Source organism: Phaseolus vulgaris, chromosome 4 (assembly GCF_000499845.2).
Source record: "Phaseolus vulgaris cultivar G19833 chromosome 4, P. vulgaris v2.0, whole genome shotgun sequence".
Classification (NCBI taxonomy): Eukaryota; Viridiplantae; Streptophyta; class Magnoliopsida; order Fabales; family Fabaceae; genus Phaseolus; species Phaseolus vulgaris.
This window is the reverse complement of record NC_023756.2, coordinates 23,801,720-23,819,781: the sequence shown is the minus strand read 5'-3', so window position 1 is coordinate 23,819,781 and position 18,062 is coordinate 23,801,720. Positions and strand designations below refer to the sequence as shown.

Below are 18,062 nucleotides of genomic sequence, written 5' to 3'. Positions count from 1 at the left end.
GGGCCCAACAAAGAAAAGACAACCAAGGAAGTGCCAATAGCAAAAAAAAAAAGATCAACAAAGGGAGTTTTCTTAAATTTTCTTTGCAACTTAACTTGTGTTAATTACTTCTTTAATTACGTAATTAGACGGTGAGTGTGTCTTCAAGGGCTCCAAGTGTCCAAGAAGCCTCACCTAGGGCCGACTAGTGTAGAACTTTCTAGTTAGCAATTGTTAATTGTTTTTAATTGCATTTCCTTGCCTAATTAGCTACTCTTTTCATTTGTGATTGCCTTGTTTAAGCTTTGTTAAATCTTCTTGCTTGGTTAATTAGTTAGTTTGCATTGTTTTCTTGCATTAAAATCTGATTTCTCAACTTAATTGTGTTCTAAGTGGTTTACTAAGAGAAAGTTTTGTGTGAAGACATTGAGGGATAGTTTTTGGCCAAGGCAAAGGCTTGGTACTTAAGTAGTCCACTGTGACTCACCTCCCTTACCTGAAAAACTACCTTCTTTGACTTCCCTAAATTTTCTCAAAGTAAAATACTTTTACGCACAAAGCTCTAGTCATGTCTTCTTCTTCTCATTCTGCAAAGTCTATTGAACGTGAAGTAAAATCTTTGAAAACTCTTTTGAGAGAAGTTTCACAAGCTGTGCAATTGGTTTCATTTAGACAATTGGAGAATGAGACTAAAATCAATGATTTGACTAAAGCCAAGGAAGAGAAGTCTTAATTTTTAAAAAAATTACATTCTCATGCATCTAGCTCTGAACATCATGATTATCTTGGGGAACAAAGTCTTAGGACAAATGAATATCATCAACCATCCCCTAGGAGAGCTAGAAAAGAGAGACAAGAAAACCTAAAGGAAGTTAAGGTAGAGCTACCTCATTTCTATGGAAAGAAGATCTAGAAACATATCTATATTGGAAGATGAGGGTAGAGCAATTGTTTGCCTACAACCATGTGAGTGAAGAAAAGAAAGTACCCTTAGCTACCTTAAGTTTTCAATGTGATGCTATGTATTGGTGGAATGCCCTAAAAAGAGAGAGACATCTCCACAAGGACCCTCCCATTACATCTTGGAATGACCTTAAGGGAGCCTTGAGATGTCGCCATATTCCCTCACATTACAATAGGAAGTTGATGGACAAGCTCCAAAGACTTCACCAAAAGATATGAGTGTAGAAGAATATTGGCAAAAGATGATATCATATATTGAGAGGGCAAGGATTAACGAGGACAACCATACCACCATAGCTAGGTTTCTAAGTGGTCTCAAACTTGAGATAAGAAACAAAGTTGAACTTTTAGCTTATAGAGATTTAAATGACTTGATTCAACTTAGCATTAAAGTTGAAAAACAAATTTTGAGAAAACAATCAACATAGTCAACATAGTCAACAAGTCAGCATAGTCGCCGTATGTAGAAGCGGCGTTCTGCAATATACATAATCGGTTATCGCCGAGATGTGTCACCGCCAAGATGAGTCATCGCCCAAGAGAAGGACATCACCTAAGTAAGACGTCGCCCTAGAGTTGGGTGGCGGCCAATGGGACCCTCCGCACATAATGAATGATTGAGTCAAAGGGGCACGTGACAATGCCCACGTGCTCATTAAAGATCTCCAAGGAACGCTGCATGCATGACACGTGAGTAATTAGGGCACCCAAATAGTATGATGGCGCGAGAAATACAGTGCCTAAGTTAGAGCCCAAGTGGCCGCAAGGATATTCATTGTTGTACCGTCCCGTACCCGGGCGTTGACAAAGTCAAGGTCAAAGTCAACGTAAAGGTCAAAGTCAACGTAAGGCGTCGCCTAGGTGGGGTTGACGCCAAGTACAGGCCTCGCCAAGAGAAAGCGTCGCCAAGGTAAGGCGTCGCCTAGCAGGGCGTCGCCGAGATAGGGCGCCGCCCAGCAGGGTGTCGCCAAGATGGAATGACACAAGGGCAAGGTCACCACAGCGCTGCTCCCCGATACCCATGGGTAGGAAAGACCATGGAGGGGGCGACGCCGTGGGAAGGCCCCAAACCCTGGATAACTAGGGAACAGTAATAAAGAGAAGAGAAAGGTGGCTTCAAGGCCATAGAATAATGCCAGTATTGAGCAACCTGCCTCGTGAAGTGCCCCTGCCGTCCAGAAACGCCCTTGGGATAGATACGACCCAAGAGAGGAGTCATGCCCGGGGGCAGCCAGGCACGGGGCACGAGAGGAAGGTAGATACGCTCTCACAGTGAGTGACTAGAGGTTTGGGGGCATGAGTTGGCTCCCAAAAAGTGACCCCTTGCGCAGTTGCACTCCCAGGTAGGAGTACTCACGCGAGGAAACACCCTCAGATAGGGTAACGGTGCTGTGAGGCCCTCCACGTGTACAGCAGCCAAGTCAGGATGGAAACGCCACGTTGCCAGGTGTAAGGTAATTAAGGTTATTTAACACATTTTCCGTTTCGAGCGTTTAAGGTACTGTAAATGCTCCCGCACGTTTCGAACATCTTAAATGTGCTGAGCGTTTTATAATTAAATGCGCTTTAAGGCGCTTTGAATACGGGAAGAGCTGAAATAGCGCTTTGAATGTTGGGAACGGAGTTGGAAGTTTTGGCAAATTTTCCCATAATACACTCCAGTTGCTTGCTCGAAGTCGTGAGGCTACGCACAAGGGACTGAAATAGAGGTTGTTTACCAGAGCAAGAATATACACTTAATACACAATTCTTTTTACCACCTTCAGAGTGCCATACGCGGCGCTCAGATACGGAGGTGCACAGTTTTGGTGTTTCTTGCTGGCTGACTTGAGCGTCGGAGTGCAAACGGCCGCTAGGGCGCCCTTTTGTCCTCTTTTTTTTCAGGAATCCACAGGTAACCAGTGGGAAGGAGTCCCTAGCTGACGGTTGAGGTTACGCACAAAGACGTCACAGGTCAACCGGACGGAACAATTGCACTTCAGATAAGGAAGTCCATGAGCCAGATACGCTAAGATCCTAAGGATAGCGGCGCAAGGACCTTCTCCAAGGAACCCTAGATAATAGCAGCAACACAAAGGTAAACCCTAGTTTTCACCTATATAAAAGGAACGAAGAACCTTAGTAAGGTACGTTTTTACAGTTACACGAGTTTTAACCTAATTCTCATAGTCACACAGAGCACAAACCCTAGTTGTCTTCGCAGCACTCCACAGTGAGCACAAGGCAATTAGGCGACACAATTTTAGCCACACAGTTCCAATCATTGAGATTATCATACAGTTTCTAGTCACTTTGGTGTTTCTCGCTAGCTGACTTGATCGTCAGAGTGCAAACGGCCGCGAGGGCGCCCCTTTGTTCTTCTTTTTCAGGTACTCACAGACAAGGCAGAACGAAGGTGCCCTAGCTCGTTAGGACAAGCCACGCATAAAAACGACCTAAGTCAACCGGTTAGAACATCAGGCGCCCACCGTGGGGCCGAAATAAACATAGGTTCCACCACACAAGTTTTCAATTCCAGTTTTCGAAACCTAGATAAATCGAGAGGATCTCCAGAGAGCCATGACCACCCGACAAACACACGCCAGTAGTGAAGAGATGACCCTGCAACAACTCATGGGTATGGTGCAAGGGCTGCAGGACGCAGTGGCAGCCTCAAAGGTGGAACAGGAGCGCATGCAGGACGCAATGGCAGCCTCAAAGGTGGAGCAGGAGCGCATGCAGGCAGATCTGGCAGCCTCTCAAGCAAGAAACGACGAGCTCCACCACGCCAATGAGGAATTACGCCGTGGATGGCGTGGCAGAGACGAGCCTGAGGCTGCATCCCCACCCAGGGGATTCAGAACACCGTTTTCACAGGCAATTCTGGAGACAGCGATTCCCAGTACGTTCACGGGACCCAAAGCGACCTTCACAGGGGTACAGGATCCCGAGGCACACCTCACGGCGTTCCACACACAGATGTTGCTGGTAGGCGGTTCAGATGCCGTGAAGTGCAAGCTTTTCATGAGCACCTTGACGGGGATGGCTATGGATTGGTTCATCAGCCTCCCAGAGGACCACGTCACGTCCTTTGCCCAACTTTCAAAACTGTTTAGAGAGCAGTATCTAGCCAACAGAACTCCCGCCCCAGTCTCGTACGACCTTTTCGACATCAAACAGCTCCAAGGCGAAACCCTAAAAGAATACATAAGTCGTTTTGGGGCGCAAGTGGTGAAAGTAGGCACCACGGAGGAGACCATGATTGTGTATGCGTTCAGCAAGGGGGTACGTCCCGGATCTTTCAGTAGAACGCTTAACTGCAGTCGCCCCAAAACTTTCGCCGAAATAAGGCGACGAGCGGTAGAGCATATTGCCTCAGAAGGTGAGACATACGAGAAGTGCACGACTGCTGCACCTGCACGGCCCAAGGCACAGATATGTACGCAACCTGTTCGGGTTCACCAAGCCGCCACAGAGAGAAAACACTCAGAAAGGAAGCGCGCCTACGAGCCAAGGAGGACCCAACCTAGGGGTCGAGCAGAGGAAAGGAGAGAAGGAAACAGGCCACCGAGGCACAACTTTGTGATGAACTCAGAGATCTGATTGCGGTGCCCAACATAGCCGACAGGTTGAGGCCACCGATGAAGTTTGACAAGGCGCTGGGACCCCACAGAGAATCATGGTGCGAATTCCACGAGGCATTTGGGCATCATATTAACAATTGCTTGGCGCTGGGTCACCAATTGGATGAACTCGTAAAAAATGGCTTCCTGAAGGACTACTTGGTGGAAAAGCAGACAGGACAACCGTCAGTTTCACAGCCGGTAGTGGCGAGGGACAGCAGCACGAGGTGCCCATCCACGGCGAGGTCCATACCATAGCGGGTGGGTTCTCGGGCGGTGGGTGTACTATGTCACAGCGCAAGAAGTATGCTAGGTCCATAATGTCAGTAGAGGCTTTCGAGGATCATTCGCCCGACGTGGACATCACGTTCACCAAAGAAGACCTCAGGGTCGTTGTGCCCCACGACAACGATCCCATCGTGATCTCACTCGTCACGACGGGAAGGATGGTTCATCGAGCACTGGTCGATCAAGGGAGCTCAGCAGATATGATGTTCTGGTCAACTTTCGAAAAGTTACAGTTGTCCCCAGACCATCTGAGGCTGTATGGAGGCTGCCTATACGGCTTCGCTGGTGACCAAGTGGAGGTCAGGGGATACATTGAGTTAAGAACGACATTCACAGATGGGGCGGTGCCGTGGACAGAGAAGATCAGGTACCTGGTCGTGAATGCCCCCTCAGCATACAACGTCCTGTTAGGAAGGCCAACGCTCAACAGGATAGGAGTTGTGCCCTCCACTAGGCATATGAAGGTCAAACTACCTTCGATGGAAGGGGTGGTCATCACCATCCGCTCTGATCAAAAGGAGGCAAAGAAGTGCTATGAAAACAGCCTCAGAAACAGGCGATCAGTGTGCCATGTAAGCACAACGCCACCCCCTGGTGCAGGTCCCGACCAGGAGGACCGGCGAGTAGGCACAACACTTCCAGTAATCGCCGAGGGGGAAGCGGCGCTGCCAGGTATGGCAAACATCGCAGAGATAGAGGAAGAAGGCGACCGCCCGGAGGCCACCAAGGAGTCAGGAATCGCAAGGGCGGTCATCGCCAGTGAAAGGAGGCCTCAACCGGTCAAGGAGTGGCTTGAGAAGGAGAATGGCGGGAAGACGTTCAAGCTGGGAAAAACCCTAGATGACGAAACGCGGGACCAGATCGCCGAGGTAATAAGTAGGCATCTGGATGCGTTCGCATGGTCCGCCTCAGATATGCCGGGGATTGATCCCGACCTCTTGTCCCATCGTTTGGCAATAGACCCCCAAGTCAATCTAGTCCGTCAAAGAAGGAGGAAGTTCAATGAAGAAAGAAGGCAGGCGATTAGGGAGGAAACACAGAAACTCTTATCCGCACGCCACATCAAGGAAGTGCAGTATCCGGAATGGCTTGCTAATGTTGTGTTGGTAAAGAAGAGCAACGGGAGATGACAAATGTGTGTCGATTTCACAGATCTGAACAAGGCGTGTCCAAAGGATTCCTACCCTTTGCCCAGCATAGATGCCCTGGTAGACAATGCAGCAGGGTGCAAACTGTTAAGTTTCCTGGATGCCTTCTCGGGGTACAACCAGATAAAGAAGCACCCCATGGATGAGGAAAAAACTGCCTTCATGACGGAAAGGTCGTGCTATTGTTACAGGGTGATGCCCTTTGGGCTGAAGAACGCGGGAGCCACGTATCAGAGGCTAATGGATAAAGTGCTCACGCCCATGCTAGGGAGGAACGTACAAGCTTATGTCGACGACATCGTCGTGACATCCCTGGAAAAGAATCGGCACGTTGCCGATCTAGAGGAACTATTCGCTACAATAGCCAAGTACAGGCTGATGCTAAACCCCGAGAAGTGCATTTTCGGCGTAGAAGCGGGAAAATTCTTGGGTTTCCTCCTCACCGAAAGAGGAATCGAGGCGAATCCTGATAAGTGTGCTGCCATCCTGGCAATGAGAAGCCCTGCCACTGTCAAGGAGGTACAACAGCTTACAGGCCGGATGGCCGCTCTGTCACGGTTCGTATCTGCTAGTGGGGAGTGGGGCCACCCGTATTTCCAGTGTCTAAAAAGGAACAACAGGTTCGTCTGGACGAAAGAATGTGAAGATGCTTTCGTAAAACTCAAGGAGTACTTGGCGAACCCGCCGGTTCTGTGCAAACCCCAAGTGGGAACGCCCCTCAAGTTATACTTCGCCGTTACCGAAAGGGCGTTGAGCGCGGTGCTCGTACAAGAACAAGATCAAATTCAGAAACCTATCTATTTTGTCAGTAAGGTGTTACAAGGTCTGGAGGTGAGATACCAAGGCTTGGAGAAAGCGGCGCTGGCGGTCGTGTTTTCAGCGAGAAGGCTACGACATTACTTCTAGAGCTTCGAGGTATGGGTGATGACTGACTTGCCCATCCAAAAGGTTCGAAAGAAACCGGATGTAGCTGGAAGGATGGTAAAATGGGCGGTGGAGTTGTTAGAGTTCGACGTCAAGTACGAACCCTGAGGACCGATTAAAGGGCAAATCTTCGCCGACTTTGTGGTCGAGCTGTCCGCTGAAATGACGCATAATGCCGGAAGTAATGATCGTTGGGTACTCTCGGTTGACGGGTCGTCCAACCAGCTAGGTAGTGGGGCTGGAGTTATTTTGGAAGGACCCAACGGTGTGTTAATAGAACAATCCCTGAGGTTTGCCTTCAAAGCCAGCAATAATCAGGCGGAATATGAGGCATTGATTGTCGGTATCCTTTTGGCAAAGGAAATGGGAGCGAAGGTACTGATGGCCAAGAGCGACTCTTTGTTGATCACTGGGCAGGTGACCGGCGAATTCCAGGCCAAGGATCCACAAATGGCGGCTTACCTAGAGTATGTACAGGAGCTGAGAAGCTCTTTCGCCTTGTTCGAAGTGGTGCACGTACCAAGGGAGCATAATGCCCGAGCTGACTTGCTTGCCAAGCTCGCCAGTTCGGGCAAGGGGGGCAAGCAGAGGACTGTTATACAAGAAACTCTAAAGACACCTCGGGCGTTTGCAGCAGACCACTAGGTTCTTCAAGTTTGCATGTCGACGGAAGGGATAACAAGAAGTCATCGATCGTTAACTCAGGAAACCTTGAGAGCACCGAGATTTAGGGCGCACCCAGTAGAGGAAGCGAAGACAACGTGGGTTTGCGCCGTTTACCAACCAGATACATGGATAACACCATACCAGCGGTACATAGCAGACGGCGTCCTCCCAGTAGATCCGACAGAGGCCAGAAAGATAAAGAAAAGCTCCAGCAAGTTCACCTTAATCGATGGAGAGCTGTATAGGTTTGGATTCACACACCCCCTATTACTATGTGTGCATGGAGAGAAGTGCGTAAGAATTATGACTGAACTCCACGAGGGGATTTGGGGGAGCCACATCGGAGGTCGAGCCCTGGCAACAAGAACTCTCCGCGCGGGCTATTATTGGCCAACCATGAGGGAAGATTGCAAGGAATACGCACAGCGTTGCAACAATGCCAGCAACACGCCGATTGGCACAAAGCGCCCCCAGAAGAGCTAAAGTCAATCTACAGCCCCTGGCCATTTCATACGTGGGGAATCGATATTCTGGGACCTTTTCCATTGGCGATCAGGCAAATGAAGTACTTGGTTGTAGCGATCGAGTACTTCACGAAATGGATTGAAGCGGAACCAGTATCCCAGATCACCGCACACAAGATTCAGAGTTTCGTATGGAAGAACATTGTGTGTCGTTTTGGTGTGCCCAAGCATTTGGTATCAGATAATGGGACCCAGTTTGCAAGTCACCTATTGAAGAAGCTGTGCGAGGATATTGGGACGCAACAGGTTTTTGCTTCCGTCGAGCACCCACAGACGAATGGGCAAGTAGAGTCGGCCAATCGGGTTTTGCTGAGAGGACTGAAGAGGAGGTTGGAGAAGCCAAGGGGTCTTGGGTTGAGGAAGTCCCCCGCATAATATGGGCATATCATACCACCGAACAATCGGGAACTCACGAAACCCCGTTCAGCTTGGTGTATAGGTGCGATGCGATGATCCCAGTCGAAACCCAGGAAATCTCGCCAAGGTTGCAGAACTTCGTGACAGAAGACTCGAACGTCGAAAGAAGAATGAATTTGGATTTGCCGGACGAGGTCAGGGAGGAGGGAAGGATAAAGGCCGAAGCAGTAAAAAGAAGAGTTCAACGTAAGTACAACTCCAGGATGAAATCGAGGCGATTCAGAGATGGCGACCTGGTGATGAGGAAGGCCCACCAGTACGAGATGCAGAATAAGCTGTCGCCCAAGTGTACAGGACCATTCAGAATAACCGAAGCACTCGGAAACAGCGCTTACCGCCTAGAGACACTAGAAGGAGGGGCGATTCCCCGCACTTGGAACGCCACCCATCTCAAGTTTTATTAGAGTTAAAACATTTTCAAGGGCGCACTCTTTTTCTCGAAGAGGGTTTTTTAATGAGGCCACCCAATAAAGAAGGTTTCGAAATTTAAGAAAGTTCCCAAGTTGTTTAAATGTGCACGCTTATCTTTTTAGGTTTTTGAAGAGAGCCCTTCTCGCCCCTACATAGTTTAGTGCAAAAATTGAAAGTTAAAAGTTTTTCAAGTCCTCATCGCCACTCAGCGATCGGAGGCACCAGTATCAAGTTCTAAATCGTCATTGCCAATCGGCAATCGAAGGCACAAGTTAAGTTCTAAGTCTACATCGCCACTCGGCGATTGGAGGTACAAGTTAAGTTCTAAGTTGTCATCGCCACTCGGCGATTGGAGGCACAAGTTAAGTTTTTCAAGTCCTCATCGCGGCTTGGAGATTGGAGGCACCAGTATCAAGTTCTAAGTCCTTCTCGCCCTCGAGCAATGTTGAGGCCAGTTAAATAGTTATCAGATAAATCCTTCTCACCCTCGAGCGAAGCTGAGGTCAGTTAATAGTTATCAGCTAAGTCCTCCTCGCCTTCGAGCGATGTTGAGGCCACAGAACAGATTGAAAGTCCTCAGTGCATCCAGGGGAAGAGAAGATGTAACCCCTGGGCAAAGTAGAGGCACCAGAGAAAGCCCTCCTCACCCTCGAGTGAGTTCAGGCAAGAACAGATTGCAAGTCCTCAGTGCATCCAGGGGAAGAGGAAGTGGAACCCATGGGCAAAGTTGAGGCACAAGAGAAAGTCCTCCTCACCTTTGAGTGAGTTCAGGCGAGAACAGATTGTGAGACCCCTTCGCTTAAGCAAATTGAGACAAGTTTGAAAGTTCCCGGTGCAGAGCCAGGCCAGCAAAGAGATTTCAGACACTAAGAATAACCCATGCCCACAGAGTTAAGCACCAGTCGGCGCTGAGTTGATTTCTTTAAGCAAGAGTTAGTCGGTTATATCAGATCGGACGATTACATGATAGATAGAGGCGAAATCATGCGCGTATATTAAAGTAGTTTTTACAAATAGGTTCATTACACATAAACCAAGGTCGAATATATAAGTATTTCAGAATGTTTCAAAACAAAATGGCAAGTGGAAATGTTAATCTGAAGGTACAATTTTGCCGTCTACCACTTTGTGGCAAATCGAGAACTGAAAGAGGTCTAAGTCGGGGTAAGCACAAGCGAACTGCTCCAAGGCCGCGCCAAACCCGAAAGTCAGAACGTTTGCAGCGCTGAGGTCGAGTTCTTCAATTTGTTTCTTCAGCTTTTCGTTCTCCTCAAGCACCTGGGCAAGTTTTGCTGCAGAATCGTCCAGCTCCTTATCTTTCTCGCTCAGTTCCTTGGCCTTTTGGTCCTTGTCGGCTTTGATTTTGCCCAGCAGATCCTCCCTCTCAATTGACTTGGCCTCGAGCTCATCCACGTAGGCCTTTTTAGCCTTGAGGGTCTCCTCCAGATCCGCTATCTTTTCTCGCTGAGGCACGAGCCTGCTTTCGAGTTTAGCGACCTCTAAGAGTTTGTCGTTGAGCTTTTTGTGTAGCTCAGAGCTATTTTTGCATTCGTTCCGCAGCTCGTCCTTCAGAGCGTTCTCTAACCGCGAAAACTCCAATCCCCGCATCGTGATGTCACGCTTAAGTTGTTGGACTTGGTCCTTCGCAGCACCAGCTTCGGATTCATACTGGTTCAAGGAGTCCCTTAGAGCCTCGCCCATCATCTGGTAAAGACGCTTCTCTATGCATTCAGTAGTTATAACGCTAAGGTAAGCGACATCGGTTTTCAAGACCTCCTCGACAGGGGCTGGAAGAGCAGGGATTGGGAGAGGGGTCGAGGGTTGGTTCTCGCCACCACCCTCATAAGTGTGGACGACCAAGGAAGTACTTTTATTGTCTTTTATTGTTTCTTGCTTTAGTGTCATATAATTTTCAGAATTGATATTGATCCTTTGTGCATTTTCTTTTTAGAATTGAGTTCATACTTGTATTCTAGACCTATACAAGTTCCAATACATCATTTTCCATTATGTCTTTGCTAGTTCATAATTCTGTTTTCATTCCTAAATAGGTTCCTCTGTTTTCTTACAAACGTGCTACTGTTTTCAATTTACTGCAATTAACTGGCTCACTGGAAAATTGTGAAAATTTGGATTTACATTCTTCAAAGTGTTAAAAAAGCATAGCAAAAAGAAGTACAAAAAAATTCCAAGTACACAAAAAATGATAAATAAAATACGAAAAGTGTACATTACTGCCGAAAAAAAGACGGTAATTGGGCAGAAATTTTGAAAAATTTATTTCTCTCAATTGGCTTACTGTTTTTAGTTCGTTCCAGTGCCATTATTGAGTTGAGACATTGAAGTTTGTGTGGTTAATTTTTCACATTCCAGTTCGCTTTCAATTGTTCCAGTTAAATCTGTAAACATAGCACAGTTTGCATACAACATTGTTTTCTTGTAGTTCTGTTTTTGTTTTTTAAATCTACTCTAGTACTTTTCTCTAGGACTCTTTTGGTGTGCCTTCTTTCCTCATTGAGTTCTTTATTTTCTTGCTTGTCTTTCATTCTTTAATCTTTGATTTTGTCTTACATATAGTATTCCTTTTGTCATTACCTTTCTTTGCTTATACCTTTTCTTGTTTGTCTTTATTGTTTCATTGGTTTTGTGGTGGTTGCCTTTGAGATTGGTGTGCTTGCTTTGACATCTTTCATTTGAGGATTCCAAGACCTCAAGATCAGATTGGTGCAAGGACATTATTTCTTTGAGAGTGACCTCTTTTTCTGCCTCAATTCACTTCGGCATTTTGCTTAAAACACTCACTGTTTTTGCTAATTTTGTTTCTTAACTTGTTTGCTGTTTTTGTGTGTTTGCTGTTTTTAATTACAAATGGCTGGATTTTCAAGTGATGCATCATACAAGCAGAATTCTCCTTCCAAAGCTTCAATCCTTGGTGAATTACATGAAGCACAAAGAACTATTAGACGCTTGGAAGAGAAAATGCAAAAGATGGAGGTCCAACAAGCTAGACCATCTCCTTCTATCCATGATGGGCATCATTCACATAGACCTTCAAAAAGAGGTTCTTACAATGACATAGGCCGTGAAGAGGACCATAGGAGAAGGAGAACTCCACCCCAATTCCTTGGACATAGACATCACAACCAAGGGGAGAGACCTCACTATGGCAATGGCTACTACCAAGATGCAAAGGCTAGGCTACCTTCGGTCAAGCTTCCTTGTTTCAATGGCTCAAGTGATCCTAATGTATATTTAGATTGGGAGGCTAAGTGTGAACAAATATTTGAGATCCATGAGATCCAAGATGAGCATAAGCTTAAGCTAGCCACCTTAGAGTTTAGTGATTATGCCATGAAATGGTGGCATGGAATTGTAAAGGACATTATCTATCACAAGGGTCCTCCCGTGGACTCTTGGAACTCTTTAAAGGATCAAATGCACGCTAGATTTGTGCCCCCACATTTTAGGAAAGACCTCATGTTGAGACTCCAAGGGTTTCAACAAGGCACGCTAAATGTGGATGAATATTATAAAGAGCTAGAAACGCTTGTGCTTAAAATTGAATTAGAGGAAAGTGAGGAAGCTATGATTGCTAGGTTTGTGAGTGGTCTTAGGAAGGATATTCAAGACATTGTTGAATTACAAGAGTATTCATCATTGGGCTCTTTAGTTCATCTTGCAATGAAGGTGGAAGCCCAACTTGCAAAGAAAAATATTTTTAAAAATATTCCCAAAGATGATTACTACAACAATTCTTGGAAGAACAAAAAGCCTTTTTCAAAATTTCCTTCCAAAGATTCTTCTTTCAAACCCAAGGATCCTACGCCATCTACTTCTAGGCCTAAATCCCCAATAAAATCATCTAGTCAAAAGTGTTTTAAATGTTTGGGATATGGTCACATTGCTGCTCATTGCCCTTCTAAACGAAGTATGTACATGCATGAAGGTATTGTAGTTAGTGAGCATGATTCCAATTCACCTAGGCATTCTTCACCTTCTATACCATCAAGTGAAAATGAGAGTGAAAGTCCTTGTGAAGGTGACTTATTGATGGTAAGACGTATGTTGGGCACAATTCCAAAATCTTTGAATGATACTCAAAGAGAAAATATTTTTCACACCCGATGTCTTATCAACAACAAGTTATGTTCCTTGATTATTGATGGGGGAAGTTGCACTAATGTGGCTAGTACAAGAGTTGTGGAGAAGTTAGCCTTACCCACTATCTCTCATACCAAGCCCTACAAATTACAATGGCTTAGTGAAGTAGGTGAAATCATGGTGAATAAACAAGTCCTCATTAACTTTGCAATAGAAAAGTATAAAGATGAGGTTTTATGTGATGTTGTGCCCATGGAAGCATCTCATCTTCTTTTAGGAAGGCCTTGGCAATATGATAGACATGTTTTACATGATGGCCTATCCAATACAATGTCTTTTTCCTTCCTAGGGCGCAAGGTTATATTAAAACCCCTCTCTCCCAAAGAGGTTCATGAGGACCAAATAAAAATGAAAACTAAAAGAGAAAATGAGAAAGAAAAAGAAGTAAGTACTACACCGAGTCACACCATTTTCTCCTCTAAATCCATCATGTTGACTCGTGCTATACCTCAAATGGACCCTCCAAGGTCTTCTTCTTCTTTATCCTTTTCATTACCCAAGGTTCCTATTTCAACACCACCTTGGTTAAAATATGTTAGGGATGATTTTTTCATACCTCCTAATGGGTTTTACCATTTAAGAGGTCTTTTTCCAAAAAACATCCTTGGTCGATTTATAGGACATCCTTTTCCAAATTTTTCCAACTTGGTCGATTTATAGGACATCCTTTTCTGCAATCCCTTTGGTTCCATCTGCTAAGTCATGTCTTCCTTTTTCTTACACTTTTGATTGTAAAAGTAAACTGACTTTGTTATATGCAGGGATTCAGAATTCGTGGACGAATTCTCTCCAACTCGGGGAGTATGATGAGAGTCAAGTAAAGGAGGTTTTTATTAATGAAGGAAGAGGCAATTCACCATCACACTTGAAGTTCTTCCTTCTAGTCTTCTCAAAATTAAAAGAAGACATAAAATAAAGAGAGGCCCAAGCCCAAAGCCCAAGCCCAAACCCAAGTCCATCCTATGAAGGGCAAGGCCAAGTATAAAATAATAAAGAATATTGTTGAAGGTGCTTAGAGGGAAACATTAAAAACCTCTATTGTTAAAGCATCTTTTAGTCTTTAGTTAAGAGTCTTGGGGGGGGGGAGTTAGTAGATAGGTGTAGGAGTAAATAAGGAGGTGCCAAAGTGAGAGAAGGGATCACACCTTCCTCATGCTTTGTTTTAGGCGCAAATTTTAGAAGCTTTTTAGGAGGGAGTTTTTTGAATTTGTGTAGCTTACATTTCAGCACCTTAGGCTATAAATAGAGGTGCTCTCTTTGTAAATTTTAGATTGGAATTAATCTAAGAAAACTCTACTCAAATTTTGAGTGAACTTTGGAGAGCTTTGAGCCTTCTTCTCTAGTCTTATCTTGATGGATCAATGGAGTCCTCAAGTGGCGGCATCACTCTCATCTAGGAACATTCCACACTTCTAGTGGCGAGATCATCCATCCTCCTTCCATCTTCATGAGCATTTCTTCTCTCCTTCCTTTCTCCTCTTTCTATTGTTTGTGTTAGCTTGTGTTCTTGAGTTTTGGTTAGATGTTCTTGTTGTTTTTATGAGTTTTTTGGTTCGGCAGTTTTATAATTCTGTCCATTCATCTTGTTCCTTTGCTTTTCTTGCTCATTTGTTCAGTTCAATTTGACTACAATTGGTTCATCCAAATGAGTTTGGGATTTGGTACTAGTTTTTGGTGAGTTCTTGTCTTAGAACAATGATCCAACTCTAAGAAAAGTGCCTCTATAATGTCCAACTCAAGGTGATTCCTAAGAAGGTCAAGAACCTTTCTCTATATGGCTAGTGGAATCACATCAATTCTGCTCGCTCGGGGGATCTCCCGGGACCTCTCGTGTCGCCACCACCACTGCCAACCTCCGCCGCTACTGCTGAAGGTGGGGGGGCCAGCTCTCGACCAAGCGGCTCTGGAGCAACCAATGAGAACTTCAGCCGGGTCATCGCTCTGGTTCGACAGCTCATTCGCAGCCGGGAGCTCATCGAGTGGAACGGGGAGGAGGTGGACATGCATCTGGCGAAGCAGATAGTGCTTTCCCTGGAGTTCTCCACCCAGCACCGCTAGCAGCTAATCATGGAGAAAAGGATTAAGGAGCTTGAGCATGACAAGGAGTCACTGCAAAGTGACTTTGAGGCCGCCCAAGGATCCGTGGAGCTGATGAGGGGTATGGTGGAGAAAGCCAGGGGAGAGTACCTAGCGCAGGTCCAAGAGACCATCAAGACTGAGATCTTAATGGGGCAAGCGATCAATGTCTTGGACTGCGAGTTGCGGGGCAAGGTGACCCACCTGGAGGCCGAGACTTCCTCCCTGCCCAAACTGAACTCACAACTCGCGGGGGATCTCGAGTCTGCCAGGGAAATGGCCACTACTGGGGAGAAGAAGCTTGAGGAGGTGGTGGCCAAACTGTTTGAGGCAAAGGGCCAATTGGAGGAAGCTGCTTCTTCCATTGCTTCCCTTACCACCGAGAAGAATGCTGCAGAGGCCTCCAAGCAAAAGCTCGAAGTGGAGAAAGCTGACCTTATGGGCGTGGGTGCTGAAGCCCTTGCCGATGGGTTCGAGCTGGCCCTCAAGCAGATCAAATTCGTTCTTCCGGATCTGGACCTCTCCCAGTTCAGCATCTATCACGAAGTGGTAGATGGGAAACTCATCCCTCCTCCTTGAGTTCTTCCTCTTTTTGTAATTTTACACCTTTGCACCATTTCTTGCACTGGGAACTTGTATAAACCATTTGTTGCGTAATATATACTAGTTTCAGCCGCATACCTTTCTCTTCGTATTTTCTTAAGCTTTGTCTTTCTCTTTGCACACGACTAACTGTTAACTACCTTAGGTTTAGCGCGATCTGGTACTCTTTGATCTTGGCCTTTACTTGATCACGACTAGCTACTCCCTTAGCTTTATACTTAACAGTTCTTATGCATAGCTTTGTACTATATGACTGACTAGGCGTAGTCTGTCTGCCTCAGCTTGTTGTGTGAGAATTTGTTTGGAAAAGTTTCCTCCGACAACTCATCAGTCGTCGTTCTTCGGGCAGTGTACCCACCGACAACTAATCAGTCTTCGTACTTCACTTTGCTTCTCTGTCGCTCTAGTGCTAAGTGCGTAGAGGACATCGGTCGTCAGAGGTGATACCTTGTTCGGCGAAACTTGCTCAACTGCGTGAACTCAGCAATACTTGAACTTGACCCTCCATGTACTGCTTTTAACTCGAGCGAATTGTTTAGCCTTATAACAAACTTGGCAAACTGTTAACTCAAAGTAAACTTGAGCAACTATCAACTCTTCGGCGATGACGTTCAATGAAACTTGTGAACTTAAGGCAACAAACCTTAACATGAAATCACTTACTAGGCAGCAGGTTTTGACTCAAACTAGTATTAAAATACAGTTTACCTGATCTGCCAAGTGAAGTCCCCCCTACTTCTGTCATCGCCCGGAACTCTTCTGATCTGGTACTCGCCGCACAACCCGTTCACTGTCTCAACTTTCACGCCATAAGGTTCTGGCGACGTTACCTTTCTTCTTTTCCTGACCTGATCATTGTTCCCTCATCTGGGGATAGAGGCGCCTTTCGGATCCTTCTCTACCTCCCTGAGTTTCAGAACAATGATCTAGTCTTACTGGGTCAACGTTGACGTTTCACTTAAAGGGGGAAAGGCACTTTCCTTCCCTTCCGACCATCTAAGGTCACAAACACCCCTGACCTTTCAGCTCATTTTGCCTGAACTCGCTCAACGGCGAGAAGGACTTTATCTGGTGCCTCTACTTTGCCCAGGGTTTACATCTCCTCTACCCTGGATGCACTGAGGACTTTTTAATCTTGCCTCTATCTGCTGGTGCAGAGAGGTCTTTTAATCTGATCTCGCCTGCACTCGCACAAAGTCGAGGAGGACTGTATCTGGTGCCTCTACTTTGCCCAGGGGTTACATCTCCTCTTCCCTGGACGCACTGAGGACTTTTAATCTTGCCTCTATCTGCTGGTGCAGAGAGGTCTTTTTAATCTGATCTCGCCTGCACTCGCACAAAGTCGAGGAGGACTTTATCTGGTGCCTCTACTTTGCCCAGGGGTTACATCTCCTCTTCCCTGGACGCACTAAGGACTTTTAATCTTGCCTCTATCTGCTGGTGCAGAGAGGTCTTTTTAATCTGATCTCGCCTGCGCGAGGGCGTTGAGGTCTTTAATCATTGCTGGTGCCTCCGATCGCCGAAAGACGATGAGGACTTTAAAACTTTAACTGTGCAGCCGACCGTCGAAGAGCGATGGGGACTTTTAAACTTTTAACTGAGAGCATGCAATACGATTTTACTGTTGCCCTAGATCAAATACGAATAATAAGGCCTTTTTCCTAAAACTCTCGAAGCCATAAGCATGCAAACATAGAAGCTTTAAACTTTGAAAAACTCTTCTTTATTGGGTGGCCTCATTAAAAACCCTCCTTAGGAAAAAAGAGTGCCCCCTTGAAATTGTTTTAACAGAAACTATTCGAATCTCTTCATATTCGTCTTTACTTACAAGGCTTTAACTGTAATACGACTTGAGATGTGTTGTGTTCCAAGTGCGAGGAATCGCCCCTCCTTCTAACGTCTCCAAGCGGTAGGCGTCATTCCCGAGCGCCTCGGTTATTCTGAACGGTCCCGTCCACTTGGGCGATAACTTGTTCTGCATCTCATACTGATGGGCCTTCCTCATCACCAGGTCGCCGCTTCTAAACTGCCTTGACGTTACCTTAGAGTTGTACCTTCGCTCAACTCTTCTCTTTACCGCTTCGGCTTTCACTCTCGCCTCCTCCTTGACCTCATCCAGCAAATCCAGATTCATTCTTCTTTCTTCGTTCGAATCTTCCGCCACGAAGTTCTAGAATCTCGGCGAGCTTTCCTGGATTTCGACTGGAATCATCGCATCACATCCGTAAACCAGACTAAAGGGGGTCTCGTGGGTTCCAGACTGCTCAGTGGTATGGTATGCCCAAACTATGCGGGGTACC

The 18,062-nt window shown here is 46.1% G+C and overlaps 2 protein-coding genes across 2 annotated transcripts; both read left to right on the top strand.

Moving 5' to 3' along the window:
• The first annotated feature begins 3,501 nt into the window (after window positions 1-3,501).
• On the top strand, window positions 3,502-4,524 carry LOC137838506 (uncharacterized). The gene has a single exon (XM_068647751.1). The coding sequence runs from the start codon at window positions 3,502-3,504 to the stop codon at window positions 4,522-4,524; it is 1,023 nt and encodes a 340-aa protein (XP_068503852.1).
• Window positions 4,525-7,066: 2,542 nt separating this feature from the next.
• Window positions 7,067-7,549, top strand: LOC137838505 (uncharacterized). The gene has a single exon (XM_068647750.1). It carries the CDS (start codon window positions 7,067-7,069, stop codon window positions 7,547-7,549), a length of 483 nt encoding a protein of 160 aa, XP_068503851.1.
• The last annotated feature ends 10,513 nt before the right edge of the window (window positions 7,550-18,062 follow it).

Coding starts and splice junctions, on each gene's coding strand:
- LOC137838506 (XM_068647751.1), top strand. CDS start 3,502: ATGACCACCCGACAAACACACGCCAGTAGTGAAGAGATGACCCTGCAA.
- LOC137838505 (XM_068647750.1), top strand. CDS start 7,067: ATGACGCATAATGCCGGAAGTAATGATCGTTGGGTACTCTCGGTTGAC.